The sequence below is a fragment of the Thunnus albacares genome, chromosome 12 (genome assembly GCF_914725855.1).
Source record: "Thunnus albacares chromosome 12, fThuAlb1.1, whole genome shotgun sequence".
NCBI lineage: Eukaryota > Metazoa > Chordata > Actinopteri > Scombriformes > Scombridae > Thunnus > Thunnus albacares.
Window position 1 is genome coordinate 23,245,637 of NC_058117.1, and position 20,096 is coordinate 23,265,732.

The 20,096-nt window shown below is 38.3% G+C and overlaps 1 protein-coding gene across 3 annotated transcripts in view; it reads right to left on the reverse strand.

Annotated features, from left to right (window-relative positions):
- LOC122993647 (piezo-type mechanosensitive ion channel component 2) overlaps positions 1–20,096 on the reverse strand; it is a 96,640-nt gene that overhangs the window by 31,075 nt on the left and 45,469 nt on the right. For all 3 annotated transcript variants that reach the window (XM_044367988.1, XM_044367986.1, XM_044367987.1), the window contains exons 11-24: positions 19,852–20,033; positions 18,050–18,280; positions 17,161–17,284; positions 15,944–16,137; positions 14,989–15,137; positions 13,963–14,136; positions 9,991–10,292; positions 5,667–5,827; positions 2,826–3,002; positions 2,404–2,526; positions 1,909–2,109; positions 1,521–1,725; positions 1,041–1,142; positions 765–930 (exon numbers count right to left, since the gene is read on the reverse strand). In XM_044367988.1, the coding sequence (XP_044223923.1) occupies positions 765–930; positions 1,041–1,142; positions 1,521–1,725; positions 1,909–2,109; positions 2,404–2,526; positions 2,826–3,002; positions 5,667–5,827; positions 9,991–10,292; positions 13,963–14,136; positions 14,989–15,137; positions 15,944–16,137; positions 17,161–17,284; positions 18,050–18,280; positions 19,852–20,033 (2,491 nt within the window). The remainder of the gene's footprint in view (positions 1–764; positions 931–1,040; positions 1,143–1,520; positions 1,726–1,908; positions 2,110–2,403; positions 2,527–2,825; positions 3,003–5,666; positions 5,828–9,990; positions 10,293–13,962; positions 14,137–14,988; positions 15,138–15,943; positions 16,138–17,160; positions 17,285–18,049; positions 18,281–19,851; positions 20,034–20,096) is intronic.

Sequence of the window (20,096 nt, forward strand, 5' to 3'; positions counted from 1 at the left end):
AAGATAGTCTTAGCATCTACTAGAGCTCTCTCGTCTACTCAGGGTAGTCAGAAGTTATGTAAAATATTAACACAATCCCTATGCTATGTGCACTATTGCATAAACCACAGACTGAAATAATAACAATAACAATAAGTCTATGAACTAGAACACTGTTGTAGAACTACAAAAAACCCTAGCACTGTTGGTTTGGTAATATTTTGGGAGGGGCCTTTATTAGATAGCGATAGTGGAGAGTTTACAGGAAATAAGAGAGATACAACAAAGGTCGTTCAGTTCCTGGTCGGCATCTTAACCCTGAAGCCCCTCTGAGTTTTTAACAATAACAAAAATATACTGTAGAATATCACCAGCGTCATCCTTTAAACTTACAGTGACACAACAAGTCTTCATACTTTCTTCCAAATCACTGCTCTGATTTAATTTTTGTGGATGACTTTTCATATTGTAGGATGACTCATATACTGTATGATACAAATACAAACTATAATGACTTAACTGTACGCCTCTTACATCATTAAGCATCGATTAAACTGGCTATTTCACTTCCTCTCTATTGTTAAATGGCATTGGTATTAATGCTGCCTCAGTCTAGCTCAAATGGCAGCAAAATTATGACAATTGTTTCATGTAAATCAAATTTAAAATCTATAACTTTGCGATCTAATTCCTTGTCCTATACTGTATCTATGTGGTCTAAACTTACATGTGACACCTCTTGCTGCAGTGTAAATGTAGCATAAAGTCAGTGTGAGTTGCTGTACCTGCAGTGGAGGAAGTCAGGGACAGGGTTGTGGACACTGAAGGAGGCTGCGTCAAGGTCTCTGCAGATCTCCACATTGTCTCCAGCCATGAGGCGGACTGCCGCCTTGTTCTCATCATCAAAGACCTGCCTCTGGAGAGAGGCGCACAGCAGCAACATGAAGTCATCTAGGAGAGGAGAGCAGACGAGAATAAAACAATCGTCATAATTTATTATCATATCTACAGCTTATGAAAAACTGTCTCGAACTCATTACGAGAACAAAGATGAAACGTACAGATGAGGAATGATGGATTGGGTCTGGTGCGGAAATCTGGAATATAGAGCCATTTGACGACATTGGACTCTGTTGTAGAGTTTGGAAACCTCCAGGGATAGTCTGAAATGAAAACAGGCACCATTATCATCAGACATACATATAAACATCATTAAACTGTCAAGTTTATTTGTAGAACATTTTAAGAGGACAGAATTGGCAATAATAACCTTGACTTGGCAACAGATTAAACAAGGAAAACTACACAATAAAGACAGAGGAACACAAGCTTTTATGTGATATCCTGTTGTCCTTTTTGTAATTAACATTGACATTTTTTCTGACTAATACTGAATTAAGTGAAAAATAATTTATAGTTTCATTAATAATGAAAATAATCATTAATTTCCACCTGAAATCATAGAAGTCACCAGCTGTTAAACAGTTTCCTGTAATTGTCTGGTTATCGTGAGTAAATCTGGCTTAATCGACCACACAAACCTTTACAAGCTGCAGGCGGGATCCCGATGCAGATGAAGTACTGGAAGGTCAGCATGCAGGCCAGGAAGAAGCAGTACTTTGGCCAGATCTCAGCGATGGCTTTCCTCCTTCGTCTATACATGACTGCTATCAAAGCAAAGGCATGAAGCATTGCATAGAAGTCCATACGCTGCCCGATTACATTGACCCCCAACAGCAGGCACGTCTGTGGATTGAATACCAGAGAAGAGACTGTAACAGATGCATGATTCCTATCAGTTTCTTGATATAACATTTAACTGTCTCTTGGAACATCTTGGACAGAAATACACATGACGTGATGGGCTAATTTAGTTTGCACACACATTTTCCCATCCATGTATTTTTAGCGATTTCCACTCCACAATACCTCAAGTCCAAACTTGTAAAAGAAGTAGTTGATAAAGTATTTGATGAAGCTGATGATGCCGATGTCCAGGTGCTGCCGTGTGATGTCATGGAAGATAATCCTGGCGGCGGGAGGCGCCAATTTGTTCCTCAGTCTGTAGTATTCCTGATGGCGGTAGATGGTCACCTCAAATGCTAACAGAGCCAACATCACTAGGTTGTTCTGCACAGATGGTAAAAAAAAACATATTTTTCTAAAAATGTGTATTTCTTTTGTTAAATGCTGAGAGTTTTAAAGATTCAAAGATACACAATCATTCACAGTATTCATAGGATTCACTTAATTTTAGTCATTAATTAAATAAAAACATCAAACATGAGTTGCCACTGGCGAAACTTTGAAATATCTGATATCTGCTTTAACATTTTTTGTGACTTTATGCTCATTATTTGATTACTTGTTCTCCCCTAATTGTGTATCGCAAACTTTCAGCTGATGAATGTTCCCACTGCTCACTCTGAGGTAGCCCAGCAGGTCGTCAGACTTCCTCAGGCCCACCCAGTTGGCTGGATCCACGGGTGCCCTATACAGCAGAGAGTCCTGCATCTCCAACCTCTGGTCCTCTCCGTAGCTCTCTGGCTGTGGACAGAAATATGTGTAAGTGTTGTCGGCTCTGAGCGAACGCAAACTTTAAGGTATTTACGTGTCCGTGTCCTCCCAGCTGAGATATCTACAATGAAGTAAAATCACCTAAATCTTGGTGCAGACAGTTGGATAATATAAAATGTGAGTGTGCATGATTGTATTGATTGTGATAAATACAATATATTTACATATACAGTTACTTCTGAAAGGATTAGCAAATGAATTCTTTGTGATTTATTGGTGATAATAATAGAAACACTATGTGGTGTGTCCAGTTTTCTGTTTATATTCACCATAGTGCAGTTCTTGGAGTAGGACGGTGGGTTTATGATCTTCAGCTGGTACAACATTTTACACACGATGATGACACACGTCCAGACAGAGCAAACACTGGAGGCAAGGGGCCGATACTGGCTATAGGGTAGCGCGAAGGCCCAGGATGCCAGGAACACATAGTTGAACAAAGACACCTGCACAGGATACAATAAAGGTGATGAAGACAAAAAAAAAAAACTGCCACATAAATCCTTTTTCCACTGTCATTCTCTTTTTTTCCTCCTCTTCTTCCTCCTACAACAAAAATCATTTTAGTGTTTGACTTTTTACATGTCATTTTCACAAAGGAGTTATTTAAATAAATACAGTACACTGTGAGGCAAATCAAAAATATATTAAAAAAAACACATAAAACAGGTGATCAACAGCCATGAATGAAACATCATTAAGATACATTAGTCTAAGCCTATAAAGGGGAGTTTTAATAAGAATCTAACAAACTACACCTGAGGAGCTTATCCAGATTAAAACCCTCAGACACTTTGTTCCAAACTCAAAGAGCCCTGATGGCAAGAAAACTCAGATCGGCTCTGTTTTCCATCTATAACAGCCGTTACAGGTTACTGAAAACCTCCCCTAATTATCATCTGGCTTGTCTGTGGTGTAGAAGACCATTCTGGTTCATTTCAAATTAGTCAAATTAGTCCAAGATGGCTCAGTGTTGCAAGAGATCAACTTTATTTATACAGCGTCTGAGCAATAAAATCACACAAGAAAATTTGAGTAAAATGTAGATTTACTGTGACTGTGTGTTATTAAGCCTTACATACTGTATCTATTTTTCAAATCTATTTTTCATTCATAAATACCTCATCAGTCATTAATAAATGGGTCATTAATTCTTAAATGAAGTTCATAGAGTTATCAACAAAGTTCAGGAACAAAGAACATGTGTTATACACATACCATTTCTGCACAATAGAGTATTTAGGCACACCTTATCCGTTCCTGTCCCCTTTTGGCTCAGTTTGTAAGTCCCTCCCATCCTAACCACTTTTATTTCTCTCTCCTTTCTTTGAACACAGGAACAGGGGTCTCCATCCAGCTGATGAACTGATGAGACAGCTCCCCCACTCAAGAGTCTCAACCTCCCCCCTTGTTCCCTCCTATCCTCCCACCATCAGCCATCGTCTTCTCATCGACAGAATACCATACGTCCATCGTCGACCCCCCCCCCTCGTCCCTTCATCCCCTCATCCCTCAACCCCCCATCCCACGTCCCCCTTTCCTCCCTCCATCACTTCATCCCTCCAGCCCTAATCCCTTCCTTGGGTTCTCCAATCCATCCATCGTTCAACATCTCAGCTCTCTTTCATTATCTCAATTAAATTTCAATGTATTTCTTACATTTTACACTATTTGTTTATGAGGAAAAAACATCCACAATTAATTACTGAATTAATTAGCTAACTGTTTTAACTACAGGATGATGGTTACACATTGATTTGATTGATTTATTTAAATGTGCAATGTAAAAAAAAACCTACAAGGTTGCACTGCTGCATCACATTGCCTCTGGTACAACGAGGTATTTATTTTAATCATTTTTAAACAGTTTCTACTCGTTTTTTTTTACACAGTTCTCTGTAGTTTTTACCCATTGGAGGGCTGCAGAGCTGCACATAGAGAAAAAAGAAGTAAAATAGAGATGAGCCAGGTGAAAAAACAAGTGATTTTTGAATAAATGCAGGTCAAATGTACAGTGTTTTTAAAAATGTTCATCAGCTGCACAAAAATTTAAAAAGTATTTCCATTTTTAGGTCACTTTTTTCACTTTAGGAGAAGTCACACTGAAAGAACAGTGTTTAACAGTTTACAGCATTTCACCTCAAAAGTGAAGTAAATGTTCTTCTTCTTTAAGGAAGATAGTGACACTATAGTTATATATGTAAAAACAAATATATGGTTTGAATATCTTTCATTTCACATGTTGAGTCTGACCACAAGCTACAAAAAAACAACATGGAAGAAACTTGGCAGTGTGCATGTGGCACAATGTAAACCAGATGATGTGAAAACACTCAAGAGCTTAATTTCTTGGATAAAATCCACTTTAAACATCTTTTAATGATAAAAAACACATTTCATGTACTGTGCAAATATGGGCCATCACATCTTTTTTTACCAAAGAAATCTAGTGAGGATCCTGTCTGTTTTTATGGCCACAACTGTTGAAATTTGTTTGGTATTTTAAAAAAGAAATAAAGACCTATCTTTTTAATCTGGTTTTTCATGTGGGGTAATCTTACCTTTTTTGCAATTTATATAATTTTTCCAAGTTTTCCCTGTTTGTTTTGATAAAGCTTATTTTGATTATTTTTTTCTGCTTAACAATGCTTTTAAATCATGTCAAGTGAAACACTTTCTGCCACAGAAATGAAATCATTATTGTTATTATCTAGCATGTGCCAAAAATCACACATGTTACATGGGTATTTATTTGTTTTCTTGAGTTTTCTTTGGAGTTTTCTATTTCTGAGTTGTCCAAAGTGGATTTCACAATAAAATCTAACTCTTGAATGTCTATTTCTCCCATTTATCTGCTTTGTAAGCAGATATATGGCAGCTTTCAACACAATTTCCTTCACGCTTTTGAATCAGTCCTGTACAAACTCAAGGTTAAGAAAATGAATTGTAGAAACATCTGGCAGCCTTATACGTTTACCACCTGGGATTGTGAGCTACTGTAAAGTTACTCTAACAAGTCAAATCAAACTCAATCAAAATCAGATACAATTTATAATTGTTGCAGATTCTGAATTTAGTCATATCTCTTTATGAATCTCAAGTGTTAATACCTCTTTGACAGAAACCAGGACGATGTAGCAGGAAACAATCTTGATGATGTGGATCTCCAGCAACCACCAGATGAACAGCTGCAGTTTGTGGAAATACTCCAGGAACTTGAGGAGGAGCACAGTCAGACGGTCGACCACTAGGTGCCATTTATTCTTCAGATCTAAAGAGAGAAGAAAACCAGATACATTTACGTGGAAAAACAACAAAATTGAAGAGGTGCATATGGAAAGTGTTTCCAGTTTTCACCACTTAATTACAGCAGTATGTTCTCCATTTAAACCTTTAAATATTACTATCCAACTCCTGGCATTTTGCTGCCTGTGGGTTCTAATCCACTGACTCAAACTCCAACATACTGATAATATTCTTACTGGTTAACTGGTTAAAGGATTAGCCTAGTAATATTCTATTTTTTTATGTACCAAAACCAACAATTAGTTGATCCTACAAGTATTGTCTGTGTAGCCAAAGCCTGATATAACTTAAGGCTGACATATGCTTCATCAGAACTGCTTGTCAAATGGTTGAATAGCTTCGTAAACCTCCTCCCAACACACCTTTCTGACATCGCAATAGAGGGAGCTGTGTCCGACCATTTCTGTGACTTTCTCAAACTGAAACAGACAATCCAACATTCACACCCACTTCAAATCGTGACTAGCCAACTGTGCAGAGTTTGAACGTCTCTCTTAAGCTCTCTTCATTACACAACTATTTCTGTCCCTTTGCATGTGAACAACCCAGAACAACACTGTGAATGCCCTTCAGGGGGATTCCATCTCAAAATGTGCACCGTTATCCCTTGTATTTTATGATTACTAGTCTCCAAAATCTCTAAAAGAAACATATCAATGAGCCACAGCACTGAACTAAGTGACACGTTCCTTCATCACCACTAACGTGGGCACTGTTCTGAGTCAATACCACCTATACTTTGCTGCTGAATGCATGGCTGAAAGTAGTCCAAAACAAGCACAGTATTTAGTCCTGTTAAAGCAAGCTTTATCCTTTAAGTCATGCACTGCATGTGACTGTATTCATATGGCACAAAAATACACAAAATAATACACTAAGGATCTGACCAATCTAGAGGTTGTCAGAGACGCATTTGACTACAGTAACTATAAATTATAAATACGAATCATTAAAGCTGAAACAATTAGTTGCTTAATCGATTACTCCATTGACAGAGAAAGATCAAAATTTGTTCAGTCGTCCCCACGTCTTAAATGTGAATATTTTTTGGTTTTCTTTGTCTTCTGTGGTAAAATGTGGGTTTTGTAATGTTGGTCAGACAAAACAACACATTTGAAAACGTCACCTTGGGCTCTGGGAAATTATAATGGGCATTTTTCACTATTTGCTGACATTTTATAAACTAAATTTGTCATCAATCAACCAAGAAAATTATCTGTAAATCACTCAGTAATGTAAATAATTGATGAGTTGTCGCCCTACAAACCATCTCCAACTCATAGGATACATCTACATTAAATTAAAACCAATTAACATGTTAATCAGGGAAGAAATTATGTCTTCACTGTGTGTAGTAAAGAATTTAAATATCATGAAGTGATGTGTGGCAATACCGGGTGTAACTGAGGTCAACATAACAGCTAAACACATTGTACATGTATTGTGAGGCTGTAAAATGGTTTTCAATGTGAAAGCATTTTACCATATACAGAACATGTCAAAATGGGTGGAAACACGCTTAAAATTTGTATTCTCTGGCAAACTGTTACTTTAATTAGCTGAGAATCTACACTAAATATTTAGTTTTATATTCTCACAAAGGATATAAAAACTGCAGCCACAGTTAGATGGTGTATGTTTTTACAAAAGCCGTATTATCTCAGGTTTATTAGAGGCCTCATTGTTTGGATTAGAAACTCTGAGAGAGCATATAGCTCATATCGCCCACAGCTCATTATAAACTGAGAGGCACCGCAGGGTTGTGTTTTATCACCTATTTTATTTTCTGTGTATATAAACAACATTTTAATTTAAGACTAGTGTGACTGTCTGTGTAAATAAGCTAAGCTTTAGTTGGCCTTAGTGGGAAGATGTAATGGGTGAAAGTGAGTGCTTGAACTATGCACTTGTGTCATAACAGAAAATTTAGGATAAATATTGCGGAGACCAAAAATCTGCAATACAACGGATTTTTGCTTGCGATGATTAATGGCTGGCTGGTGAGAGCGCAGACGGCAGATAGTTGGGCAACAGACTGAGCCTCTCTAAGAGAACTTTGGCCCGTAAGAACCGTATGTCTTCGAAGCAGACTGAAGAGCTTACAGGCCGAGAGAGACCTGAGAGAAAAAAAACATGCCCGATGCTGTGCCGTCCGTCTACACAACAGCACATGAGTCTCAGCTGTAAACACACACAGAGAGGAGTAAACATGGCCGGTCATGTTACAACCTCACAGATAAGGCTTTAATATAGTTTGGAGGACACACAAAACCTCACATGTCCCAATAAATCTCTGAAACTTTATGAGCCACGCAGCCTTCAGATACAGATACATCTTTTGTTGAGATTTTTATTTCTTTAGATATGAGTCAGAGAAACTGACATAGCAACACATTCAAACCTGTATGTTGGCATGGCGACATGATATGCATGCCAACTATATTTAGATACAGTATGAAGAGTACATCATTTAGTATGACCCTTTGGTGTGGTGTAACTAAATAAAGGACTTACAGTGTGTCTCAGCAGGATTTGGAAAAACTTGTCCATGCGTTTATCTTCAGAAGACTCGACTACTGTAACAGTGTCTTTACAGGTCTCCCTAAAGAGTCGATCAGACAGCTGCAGCTGAATCAGAACGCTGCTGCTCGAGTCCTCACTAAGACCAAGAAAGTGGATCATATAACTCCAGTTCTCAGATCTTTAAGCTGGCTTCCTGTCTGTCAAAGAATTGATTTTAAAATACTGCCGTTGGTTTATAAAGCACTGAATGGTTTAGGGCCAAAATACTTTTCTGATCTTCTGCTATATTATGAACCATCACCTCTCAGGTCGTCTGTGACAGGTCTGTTTTCTGTCCTCAGAGTCAAAACTAAACATGGAGAAGCAGGTTTCAGTTTTTATCCAGAAAACTGCAGGTCTGCTGCAACTCTCAGTTCTTAAATCAAGGCTCAAGCTTTTGATTAATATCTTACACTGCACTGTAACTTTAACTCTCCTGTTTTATCTGTCTTATTCTATTTTAGCTTATTTTTATTTCCAATTTTTTTTTTTTATATTGCCTTGTTTTGCTTTACATTCTGTCTTGATGTCTTTTATGTTTTATGTAAATACTCTGAATTGCCTTGTTGTTGAAATGTCCTATACAAATAAACTCGCCTTTCCTTGTAACTGTACCAACATGGAGGACATTGTTTGTTTTTTTGACCCCAGTTTCTTAGTCACCATGGGCTAAAAACGAGGACAGAAAAGCTAAAAGTGCAGCAGATCCCCATTCATAAATACAATGCAAGTGTTGTTTTTGTTATTGCAGACTGGCTGCATCTGTCATCTGCTGGGTGAGTGTTGGACGTGACCTAAACCCAAATATTTGCAAGAGAAAAAGCATACTTTGTACATTACCGTCACAATCAAACTGATTTATTTGTCTACAAATTGGAACAGGAACTTGAATTTTAAATCTGTAACATGGACGTATTAACAGATGCTGCAACTGCTTGACAGAAACAGTCTTGTAGACACATCCATCGCTAAAAAAAAAGTTTTATATGGAAGAAAAAATGTGATACAGACAACTTTGTAAACCCTGAGGCAGCAATGTGATTGGTAGCACATGTTCTCTGTATCTTAATGATATTAGTTTGAAATATAAATAAGCTCACCCTCTGTGTTTTTGCCTTTTTTCAGCAATTTTTGTGCTTAAATTTTGCACACCTCCATGAACTTAATGAGCCACAAGTTTGGCTGTGCAAGACTAGCAAAGGAAAATCAAACATTTAAATTATTTGTGCTGAAAAATTTACCAAAACTAATCAACAACAATTATGTCTGTTAACCTTGAAAGTCGTTTCTTAAGAAGAAATACCAAATATTAGCTGGTTACAGCTTCTCAACTATGAGGATTTGCTGTTTTTCTCAGTTTATGTGATGTATGTAAACTGAATATCTGGTTTTTGTACTGATGGTTGGACAAAACAAGCAACTAGGAGACATCATCTTGGTGTTTGGAAAATTGCACTTGGCACTTCACATGATGTTCTGACATTTTATAGACTAAATGATTCATTGACTTGATTGATAATCAAGAAAATACTGATTAGTTGATTCTGTGTTGCAGCTGTTCAGTACCTGAGCTCTGCTCGGTGCTCGGTTCTGGCTCGGTCCCCACACTGCAGCGGTGGCTCTCGTCTACGCTGGACTGCCGCGGGTCGGAGAAGGTCCTGGGCTTCACGCCAGTTATGTCGGTGTCATCCATCACCACCACCAGAACCTGCTCCTTCTCCTTCTCCTTCTCCTTCTCCGTCCCCCACTCCCCCTGCTCCTCCTGCTCCTCCTGCCGCTCCGCCTCTGCTGCTCTGGGCAGCGCTGCGTCCACTGAGCTGGCGCTGAGCATGGTGAGGTCTGCCAGGCTGCCATCCGGGTGCACCAGTCTGACAACATGTGAGAAGTCGTTACAAGCAAAGACAAATACTGAACGCACACATAATCACTCACATACAACTCTATTAATATACTTATGAGGACCTTTAATGACTTGCGCTTTTGATGTTGTGTGCAATTTTTGTAGCAATAAAGAAAGCTGACTTCATATCTTTTTCTAAATAATGATAGCAGACATGGAGCGTTCTCTGACTGGCATCAGCCGCTTCACCAGTCGTGCTTCACCAGCAACGGCTCGTTCATTAAGCTTTCAGTGTTGCTGACTAATGTTCATGTATGTGTTTGTTTAAGGGGAATTAATTCAGAGTCTTTTCTGCCAGATCTGCTGTTCTGGCAGCCAGCGAGCGTTTTCAACCACTCCAACCACTTTTTGGTTGTTTTGCTTGGTTGTTTAATGTTTTGCTGATGCAGTAGTTCGTATTGATTGCCTTTGTCTCCCAGTGCCTGCTGAATAAACCCAATTTCCCTTGCTTTATTTTATGTAACTGCTTGTTTTTTTGATCTTTGTTCAATTTCTTTTCACCCACTTGAAACAATTCTCACTCTGAGACTCCCATCAGCTCACATCAACTTTCTAGGACTCTGGCTGATTGGGTTAAATGAAAAGTGTGCTTCTACACTATTAAAGTATTTTTGACCCCTAATTTTAGGACTATTTAGTATACTTTTAAGGGCTTTATTTCTCTAGGTATCTGTAACCATGCCCTAATATTTACTTGAGTAAATGACCTTTATCCTTTCTCATTTTGACTTGAAACACGTCTTAATCTTCATGACAGTACAGTATGTTGACGAGGATGCTATTTACAAGTCGTAAACCGGTAATTACGGTAACTCCAATGCGACATGATGCAACATTATCATAAAAATAACCTCATCCTTTCACCCTAAACACAAAATAACAAATTCAAGATATTGAGGCAGGCAAACATTCCTCATATTTAAGGGTTTTCCTCACATTCTTATCTTTATGAAGGTATTCTGTCCCCATAAGTATATAAATACACACACACACACACACACACACACACACATACGATCCAGCTGATTCTCAGAGGGCTCCAATGCAAATGTCAGGATAGGAATCATCAGCTCTGTGTCCACTTACAGAACAGCAGAGCAGTGTTTCATCAGGCATTGTAATCGAAAAGCAGTGCACATTCCTTCTGCATTCTTTAAAATAAACTATGTTGGTTTTTCTTTCGGTGTCTGAGGGATTTTTTTTTTTTCTTCTTGCAGTGGATAAATGGTAGTAGCTGAAGGGAAGCATTGACCCTTTAAAAGTCTTCTCAGGCAATGGGGCGAGGTCAAAGGTCGGGTTTGGCTTGCATGAACCGGCCGCATATCAAAGCAAGCATTTTCGTTACCCAGTGGTCACACTTACTTGCTCTGTTGAGTGGAAATTTTTTGCTTGATGCTGCTCAGAACAATAAAGTTACACAGAAGTCAAGAGGAAACAGTGAGGACAGAAAACCGACAAAGGCAGGCTGAAACTAGCACTTGAAATCACTTTAAAATATCCATGTAGTTTCATTAAGATGCATGAAAACCGTCCAAAAGGCAAGTGCGGTTTTGGGGGGAGTCGAGCTTTTTCAGGAAGGGGGTAATTTTCTGGGGCTCAGTGCAGTAAACGGGTACGGATACTGGAAAGGAACAGCTGTTTTTTTTCAAACATGCTTGAGAAAGAGGTTATCCATCACAAACGTTGGCCAGTTTGTGCAACTATTAGACTTTTTTTTTTTTTTTTCGGCTGGGTTTGCAGGCGATGAACCATCAACAGAGAACACAAAAAGAGAAGGCTACAGGCAAAATAATAAAAAAACAAAAAACCTGAAAAGAAACATCATACATGTCAGTAAAAATACCCAAACTCCAGAAGTAAGATATTTCAGAGGATCATCAATGTCCCATCATTGGCAAACAGGGTAACAGGAACAGGTCAGTAAAGTGGGAAAGGACTTATGACAACAGGAGGAGAGAGTTCAGACTCGGAGGTGAAAGTGGGATGGTGATGGATGCTACAGAAAGCAAGCAGATACCCACCTATTCATGATCAGATAGACACGCCCATTGACTTTAGCGTGGCTGTGAGGAGAGGAAGAGGAGGAAGAGGAGGAAGAGGAGGAGGAGGAGGATGGCAGAGGAGAGATGGCAGCAGTGTCATAGAGAGAAGCAGAGCAGAGATGGGCTAAGCAAGTGGCCGCGAAATAATGGAAAATCCACCATAGGACAATAAAGTTATAAAAACACTACGCCACAGGCTGTAAAAATGCAAATGTCGTAACACAGAGCAGCGCGACAAAGAACACAATGACAGATGTGTGAGGGAACAGCGGTTATGATGGCTGTTTAACACGGTGTGTGATTTTCCTGCACAGTGTGATGAAGAAGGCTGAATGTTTTTCACCGTACGCTCATCTAAAGCCTGTTCAGTTTCATTTATCTACACTGTCGTTTGCTTTTTCTGAATCACTGATTATCCATGTTACTTAAACTGCAAAAAAACAAAGGAAAAAATGACAAACTGTAGAGAGCAAATATATCTTTAGTTAGTTTCGTCAAGTAACATCAAATAACTGGTTGCACCAAAAGCTGAAAAAGTGTTTCAGTCCGCTTTCTTGAAAAATGTGGTACAAATAGTTCTGGTTGATAATTGAATATTATTGACTTTCAGTGTAATTATATTGTCATGAAGGTATTCCCTTGATTCCTCAGATTCCTCTAACCATCTGGATGAAAACATATTCCATCTGCAGCACAATAAAAAAAAAAAAGATTTAAACTCTCTCCCAAGTTGTGACCTTTTTCCCTCCTCTCAGACATTTATCTTTCAGAAAAACGGATGTTGAGCTCTGTGACTCAATAATACAAATACATAAAAGACACGACATACTATTTCTTCCTTCTACAAATGACTGTCATCAAAATGAATGATTTCTTTCTGATTTAATGCATAAGTTGAACCTTGCACATCACGTTGAGCATCCGTTTGTTATTGTGCGTATTATTTTCCATCCGTTTCCCATATTGTGATATCGAATAATATAATTAAGCCATCAGAACAAACAGTAATCATAAGAAGAAAGAAAAAGATGAGTATGTATGTTTTATAGGTGCAGGGAGACCGATAATGACACCTCAAATTCTGCTGTTTCTACATGTTTTTAAAGATCCCATGAAACGGCATCATGTAGTATAATAGTAACAGTATCAATACTTCCTTCATGTAATGTATTATTTCCTTTTGGAACAGGATGTTGGGGTGGGACATCACAGTAGGCAAAACAATAGGTTGCTAGTTGTAGAGAGAAAGATTATTAAAATAAATTGAGATGATTGAATTAGTAGGACATTTTAGTTACACCCAATTGAGGGAGTATAAGGTCGCTATTGAAGATGTAGCATTTTCTTAAAAGTTCAATCGCTCATTTCTCAGGATTTTTTACACCAAAGATTGCAGATAAATCTAGTTAAGCAAAAGGTAAAGTGACTGGAATTAGATTAAATCAGGCTTCTTCTCACCACCAACATTTCTAATCTAACCTCCCAATAGGCCAGTTTCATTCAGCTGTGTGAACTCAGACAAACCAAATACAGAAAATGAAGACTTTTCAATAATCACACCAAAGTAAACAAACAATGTGAGTGATTTTAAGTCACCTGTAGATAGTGCTCTGCTCTTTGGCCACTACAGCCTGGAGGTCAGTGAGCTGGAGAAAGCGGTCGTGGAAGTAGTGCAGATGGAGAATACACACAAGCAGGAAGGAAGTGGGAATGAAAATCCTGGTGAACAGCTTGGCGACCGTAAACTGCTCCAGGCCCAGGTCCTTTAAGCTGCACAGACGGAAAAAATTAAGAGGAAACAGACATGAGCTTAAATCCTATCTGATGTCCCCCAAGTGAGGAAGCTCTCAGGTCTGAACCTGTACAACTGTCTGAGTGCAAAGGAGGTTGATAACTATTTTGCTAGAGTGCAATTCGATTTTGTATTAATTTTATTACTGTAATATACTATCACAAATCACTAAAACAGTGATTAACCTTCTGCACTGCTTTCTGTAGCGATACAAATAACATGTACATATAAAACAATACATAAGGAAAAAGCAAAATTCCCTTTTAAAATATAAAACAATATTATATTCAGATATTAAGATACTGAGTCCTTGAAAACACCTTAAAAATGAAATACAACCAGGCAAAGCAATCTGCTTATTACACTTGTACATTCTTTTTCAATGTGTTTTCATGTGTTTTTGATATTGTGTAAAAATATACCTCTTATGTTTTTGTATTTTGCACTGATTTAATTGTAACCATAACCATATAGAGCTGTTTTTCCTGTGGTCTTACTTGAAAACAGTGTTAAAATCTGAAGGGTTAGGACAATGAACACATTTAATTTTTCAAGCTCTTTGTCAGGTCAAACATGTAACACTTACATTTGAGAGCTTAAGAGAGGCTTCAGACTTCAGTTAACTATGTGTGTTGGAACAACTACCAGTATTTTAAAATCCTATAATGCATGTTTTTTAATCCAGAGCAAAAAAAAAAAAAAACATGGTTTGACGACTGAGCTGTGGCAAATCTTAAAATCTAACATTTCCTGATGCCTGTCTGGGAAGTGAGCCCAGCAGTGAGTCAGTAACCTGCTTCTCAAGCCTCTCATCTTTCATTGTAGCTCACCCTTCTTCCTTCATGCCTAGCATGCTGGACCAGATGGCCAACGACTTCTTAAACTGGAAGGTGTAGACCAGGGTGAGGACCAGCATGGTGTACATCACCACAGACATCCAGAAGTACTTCAGGATTCTTCGCCACCACTCGTAGTGCACCTAAAACAAGAATATTTGTAATAAATGTGTGTCAGAGGTTATGACTACTCTGACATTAACAGCTGTGATGCATTAAATCAGGGTGCACAGAGGACGTCTGGATTTAGGGTGACTGCTTTGTTTTACTGTGGGCGTAATAAAACAGTCAAGAATACACTGCGGATTATGAGCCAGCAGTACACAAACTTTATGACACTACTAAAATTGTCAGCATCTTCTGTCTTTGGGAAATTGAATTTGGAAACTCTACAGCGGCCTACCCATGCACTCATACGCTAAGTTCAGACAACACTCAGCAAACAGCCTTATTTTAATTGGTGACGAAACGTGTTTTAATGCATCCAGTTTGTGTTTCAAAGGCTCTTGTATGCAAAACAAACTTTTTTGGTCTGAAGGTTTGTGCAAATTAAAGAGAAATTTATTTCATTGTACTCTGACAACATCCAAAATATTCCATAGATATTCAATATGTCTGTCTCAATTTCATGGAAATGTGCACAGAGCATTTGGAGATGTGTATATTATAAAGATGCAGCATCGAGAATATTTTGATTTGATGCAACAGTGCAGCCATAAAAAGTGGTATTTAGGATTTCAGTCGACAATGTGTGTCTTAAATGGTAACGCTTGAGCAAGAAGATACAAAATATATTTGAAGTATGTGAAAAAAATGTTTGCTAATTGAGGGGAAATGTAAAAGAAACATTGGGAATATGTGGTTAACACGCTTAAAAGGTCAAAAATGGTGCACACAGCCAGGAGGTACGACGCACTCAAGATCACAGGTGTGTTTTCGTTAACTTTACCTGGTAGACCGCCACGCAGGAGAGGAACATCATCATGTAGATGATCTTGTACATGACGATGGTTCCCTCGAAGCTGACGAAGAAGAACATGCCGCCACAGATGTAGATCCAGTATTTGACCAGCATCGCCATCACCATGCCGCCGAGAACCTGCATGATGTCCTGCTCGTCTGCCTCCTCAGAGTCCTCTTCCTCTATAAAACACAACGGCGGATCAGAAAACTCTGCGCCAACTAACTAAAACTGAATACTGGGCTAGTATACGTCTTGAATCAAGATGTCTTCCTGACTATCTTTTAATTGTTTTCTTTTAATTCTAGTTTTTTGCAGAACTGACAACTGACCAAACCTTATTTGTTGACAATGATGTGCTTAAAAGCTCCAGAATTATTTTGTCAAACTGCTTCTCATGAGGTCAAGAATGAATTTTCATGCTTAAATATTACATATATAAAGATGATCATATACAGACAGTACAATAAGCACAAACACACTTACACCCACAGTATATAGAGAAGCATATACATAAACACGACAATACACCTGTGCAGGAGGGCAAAGACTTTCATAAAACCTCATAGCAGCATGAACAACTGACAGTCATTTTAAATAAAAAGGGAAGATACTACGCATGCTTGAATCCCACAAAACAACATATTTATGTCTTAATTAAAATCTAACCACATTATTTGAACATATTGGAAGGTGAAGATGCTTAAGCTGTCTGGCTGAGTATTAAATTAATAACTGACTTTGTTTGACAGAAGTTTTGAAAAGTCTTTTCTGATCTTGAACATTATCAGTGGAGTGATAATCAAACCTTTCTCCCTCATGAACAGTGAAGGCAGAGATCTAGATCACTTGCAAAACTGCTCAACATTCTTCCCTGGTTGTGGAAATAAACTTAAGATTGTAATATGTGCAGCATAATTAAACCCAAATAAAGCTAAAAGCTTCCAAATAAAGGCAAGAAACTTCAATCCTTTCTATTCCTCTTCTACAAAGTTTAATCAATGTAAAATGTCACCAGTCCTTATATGCTTTAATTCAGAAAACTGCAGAAGATACTTGGTTAGTATCTGCAAAAACTGTCCAGTAGAGTTCATCGGTTGTGCTGGCAGCTGGTGGTCATTTCCAAATGTACTCATACTGTAACCTACGGTATATTACACAGTATTTCTACTACAATCTGATTTTAAAAAGAGCATGTCGCTTACCCTTCTTCTTCTTCTGATCCTCCACATGAACGTCTGAGAGACCAGCACTCTCTTCCTTTTGTTTTTCCCGTCTCTCTGTAAGCGTCTGTCTCAGCAGTAGCCAGAAGCTCAGCAGACACAGAACCTACAAGGAATAAATAAAATGTTTAGATAAATATATGACCAGCAAGAAAAGACTGAGGCAATAAATCTTCTCAATTACTTTAACCTGCTGGGATAAGGGTTGTCTTAACAACAAGCGGGGAATTTATATAAATCAGAAACGACCTTCTAAACTTAAATCGGATTGTCTAAACTTTCTGACATGTGTTGTATTCATCTGGCACTTAACATAAACCTTGAAAATAATAATTAGTAAAACAGTTTAACCCAGGTGTGATATACAACTGTCCCTCCGCTCTCGAAAGTGATGAATACACACACTGATTAATGAAACGGAAGTGTGTGATTAAAAAAACACACATTAAGGTCGTTATAAGTCCCTGAGGAAAACCATTTGAGTCTGAGATGACCTACTAATGTATAAAATGTCATTTTAGACACAATTAGGTCAGGTTCTGTAGCTGCCAACATGAAAGACTTTGAGCTATTCCAAAACATGTCAAAAGACTAAAAACATGACCTTCTCCTTGAGGAGTACACTGTGTGACTGTCTACTCTTATTTAATTAATTGACTATTAGAGAGATGGATTTTGACAGTCTCATTTAGTGAAATGTTGAGTTTCTATCTGAAATATATATCCCACTAGCTGCATACAGAGTACATCTGTTGTTGTGACTCGATCTAAAAGGTCAGTTTTAATGACTGTATGGATTTCTAGGGGGCGGAAATTATTGGCAACGTCAAAATTAGGAAGATTCTTCAGCTTTTTATTTAAACTTCCAAACCTTGGACGAAAGCGAGTGGAACGGGTTTTCCTTCTTGAGAAAGAATCCTGAGACTTCCTCCATGTTCTCAAAACTATAAATGTACTGCAGGACTATCAGCAGGTTTCCGTAGGCCACCATGAAGGGGGACGACAGCATGGCATAACGCCGCCGGTCCCTCACCATCCACAGCATGCAAGACCACATGAGGAAGACAAACGTCAGCCAGCTGACGTACGTGATGCTCCAGGCCTGAAAGAAAACAAATTACAGACAAGTCACTCAAATGTCACAGCTCTGTTGTTGATGGACGACTTATAAAGGTCAAATAAAAGATGAGGACTGATTAGTTTACATCCAGGTGACACTTTCACTTAGTTTTCACTCCCTTTATTTACAGGTTTGTGACATACTGGAGGCTCAACATGACCTACAGTAACTAGATTTTATGAAAGAAATGATTTAACACAATTGAAATTTGTTAAATATATTGTATTGAGAGTCAAAAACAAGGCTCACTTTTGTGGATTTTTGTCTTTCCTATTGTTTTTCCTTTTCTTTTATCCTTCTGGGATGTCGTGTTTTGAGTTTTGGCTCTACTCAGGAAGCGTACATGGTGCACAGAGACGAGAGAAACCGCTGGAAAGTCAAACTGAGTCCAGCAGTATGTAAATGATGTCTATGTATTCTGATTTGGTCTCTTAGGGGAAGGAACTCTGCAACGTCGCACACATGTTTTACATATTATAGCCTTATAAATTTGTTGTGGCTAACATGCTAGGCAAACAATTGCCTGTTTACACACCTGGCAGACATGAAGCAACATTGGTATTTAATTCCTGAGGAAAAACATGCTCAAACTCAGAGCTTTATTGCAAAAAAAGAAAAACTGCTGCCTGATGTGTCTGAAAGTCACAGTTCATCAAACCAGTGCAATGAGGTGAAAGATGCTTAAATGCTACAGAGTTGAGGGTGACTTGAGAGCCGTGTGGGTTCATCACTGTGAGCGACTCCTTTTATATATTACACATAGTCATTCAACCAGTCGTTCATATAAAAATTTGATTAGTGCAGCTTTTAATGCAGAATGTGTCACTTGGGTTGATTTGGTCCTTTTCTGTGTAGTTTTTTGTAGCCGTGTACACATGTAAATACTGTAACTTACTTACTGTGTTACTCAGATTTGAAATAAATATCTAATTCTAAAGATTAAAGTGTCTCTTTGCTGCCAATCCAAAATCAAAGTCAAACTATGTGACTGTTACTTAAATTAATTTTGATTTATCCAGGACTGTTCAAACGAGAACAGATGCTCTTCAGTAATACCCTGCCACACATTCGCCCACAGTGGCTGCCCAGTACAACCACAGTTTCCTCCTGTTGGTCAGCCAGTAGTTCCACTGGAAGCAGAGAGAGGGGTTCAATGCTTTGCTCGAGAACATCTTAATCAAAGTTGATCAAGGAGGCGGGAGCGTTTGACATTTACTGACCGCACCAACGTTTTTCCAGCAGGTCTGTGGGTTTGAATTTGCGTTCGTGTTGTGTAAAATTAAACTGCAAATACAAAACGTGAGCCACATCATCAATAATTAATAAGTAGAATGGGTTTTAAAGAATTATTTTGTCAATTTCATAACAGACTCAATTCTTCTTACAGAAAGTTTTTTTTTTTTTTTAATAATTTGCTTTTGGTCAATTTTAAATTCACAAATAAAAGTAATTTTAGATGTTTGCCTTTCCAACATCCAAATAGAGGACACAAACACAGCATAAGCCTGCGTCTGTGACTTCTAGCTTACACCACCTGTGGCTGCATAACTCACCATCATGGCTATGAGAGCACAGATGTAGCTCTGTTTCATGATGAAGTGGAAGACCTTAACCATCGCACCGACTCCTCTTTTCTTCATCCCATCTTCTCCTCCCTCAGACTTCTCCTCTCCTCCTTCCGACGCCTGATCCTCCGGAGGCAAACACACTTCGTACACACACTCTTCCTTCTTCTCTGGTTGGACACACAAACACAATACATTGTTAAAACAGTTAATAATAATCTGTGGCATTTTTC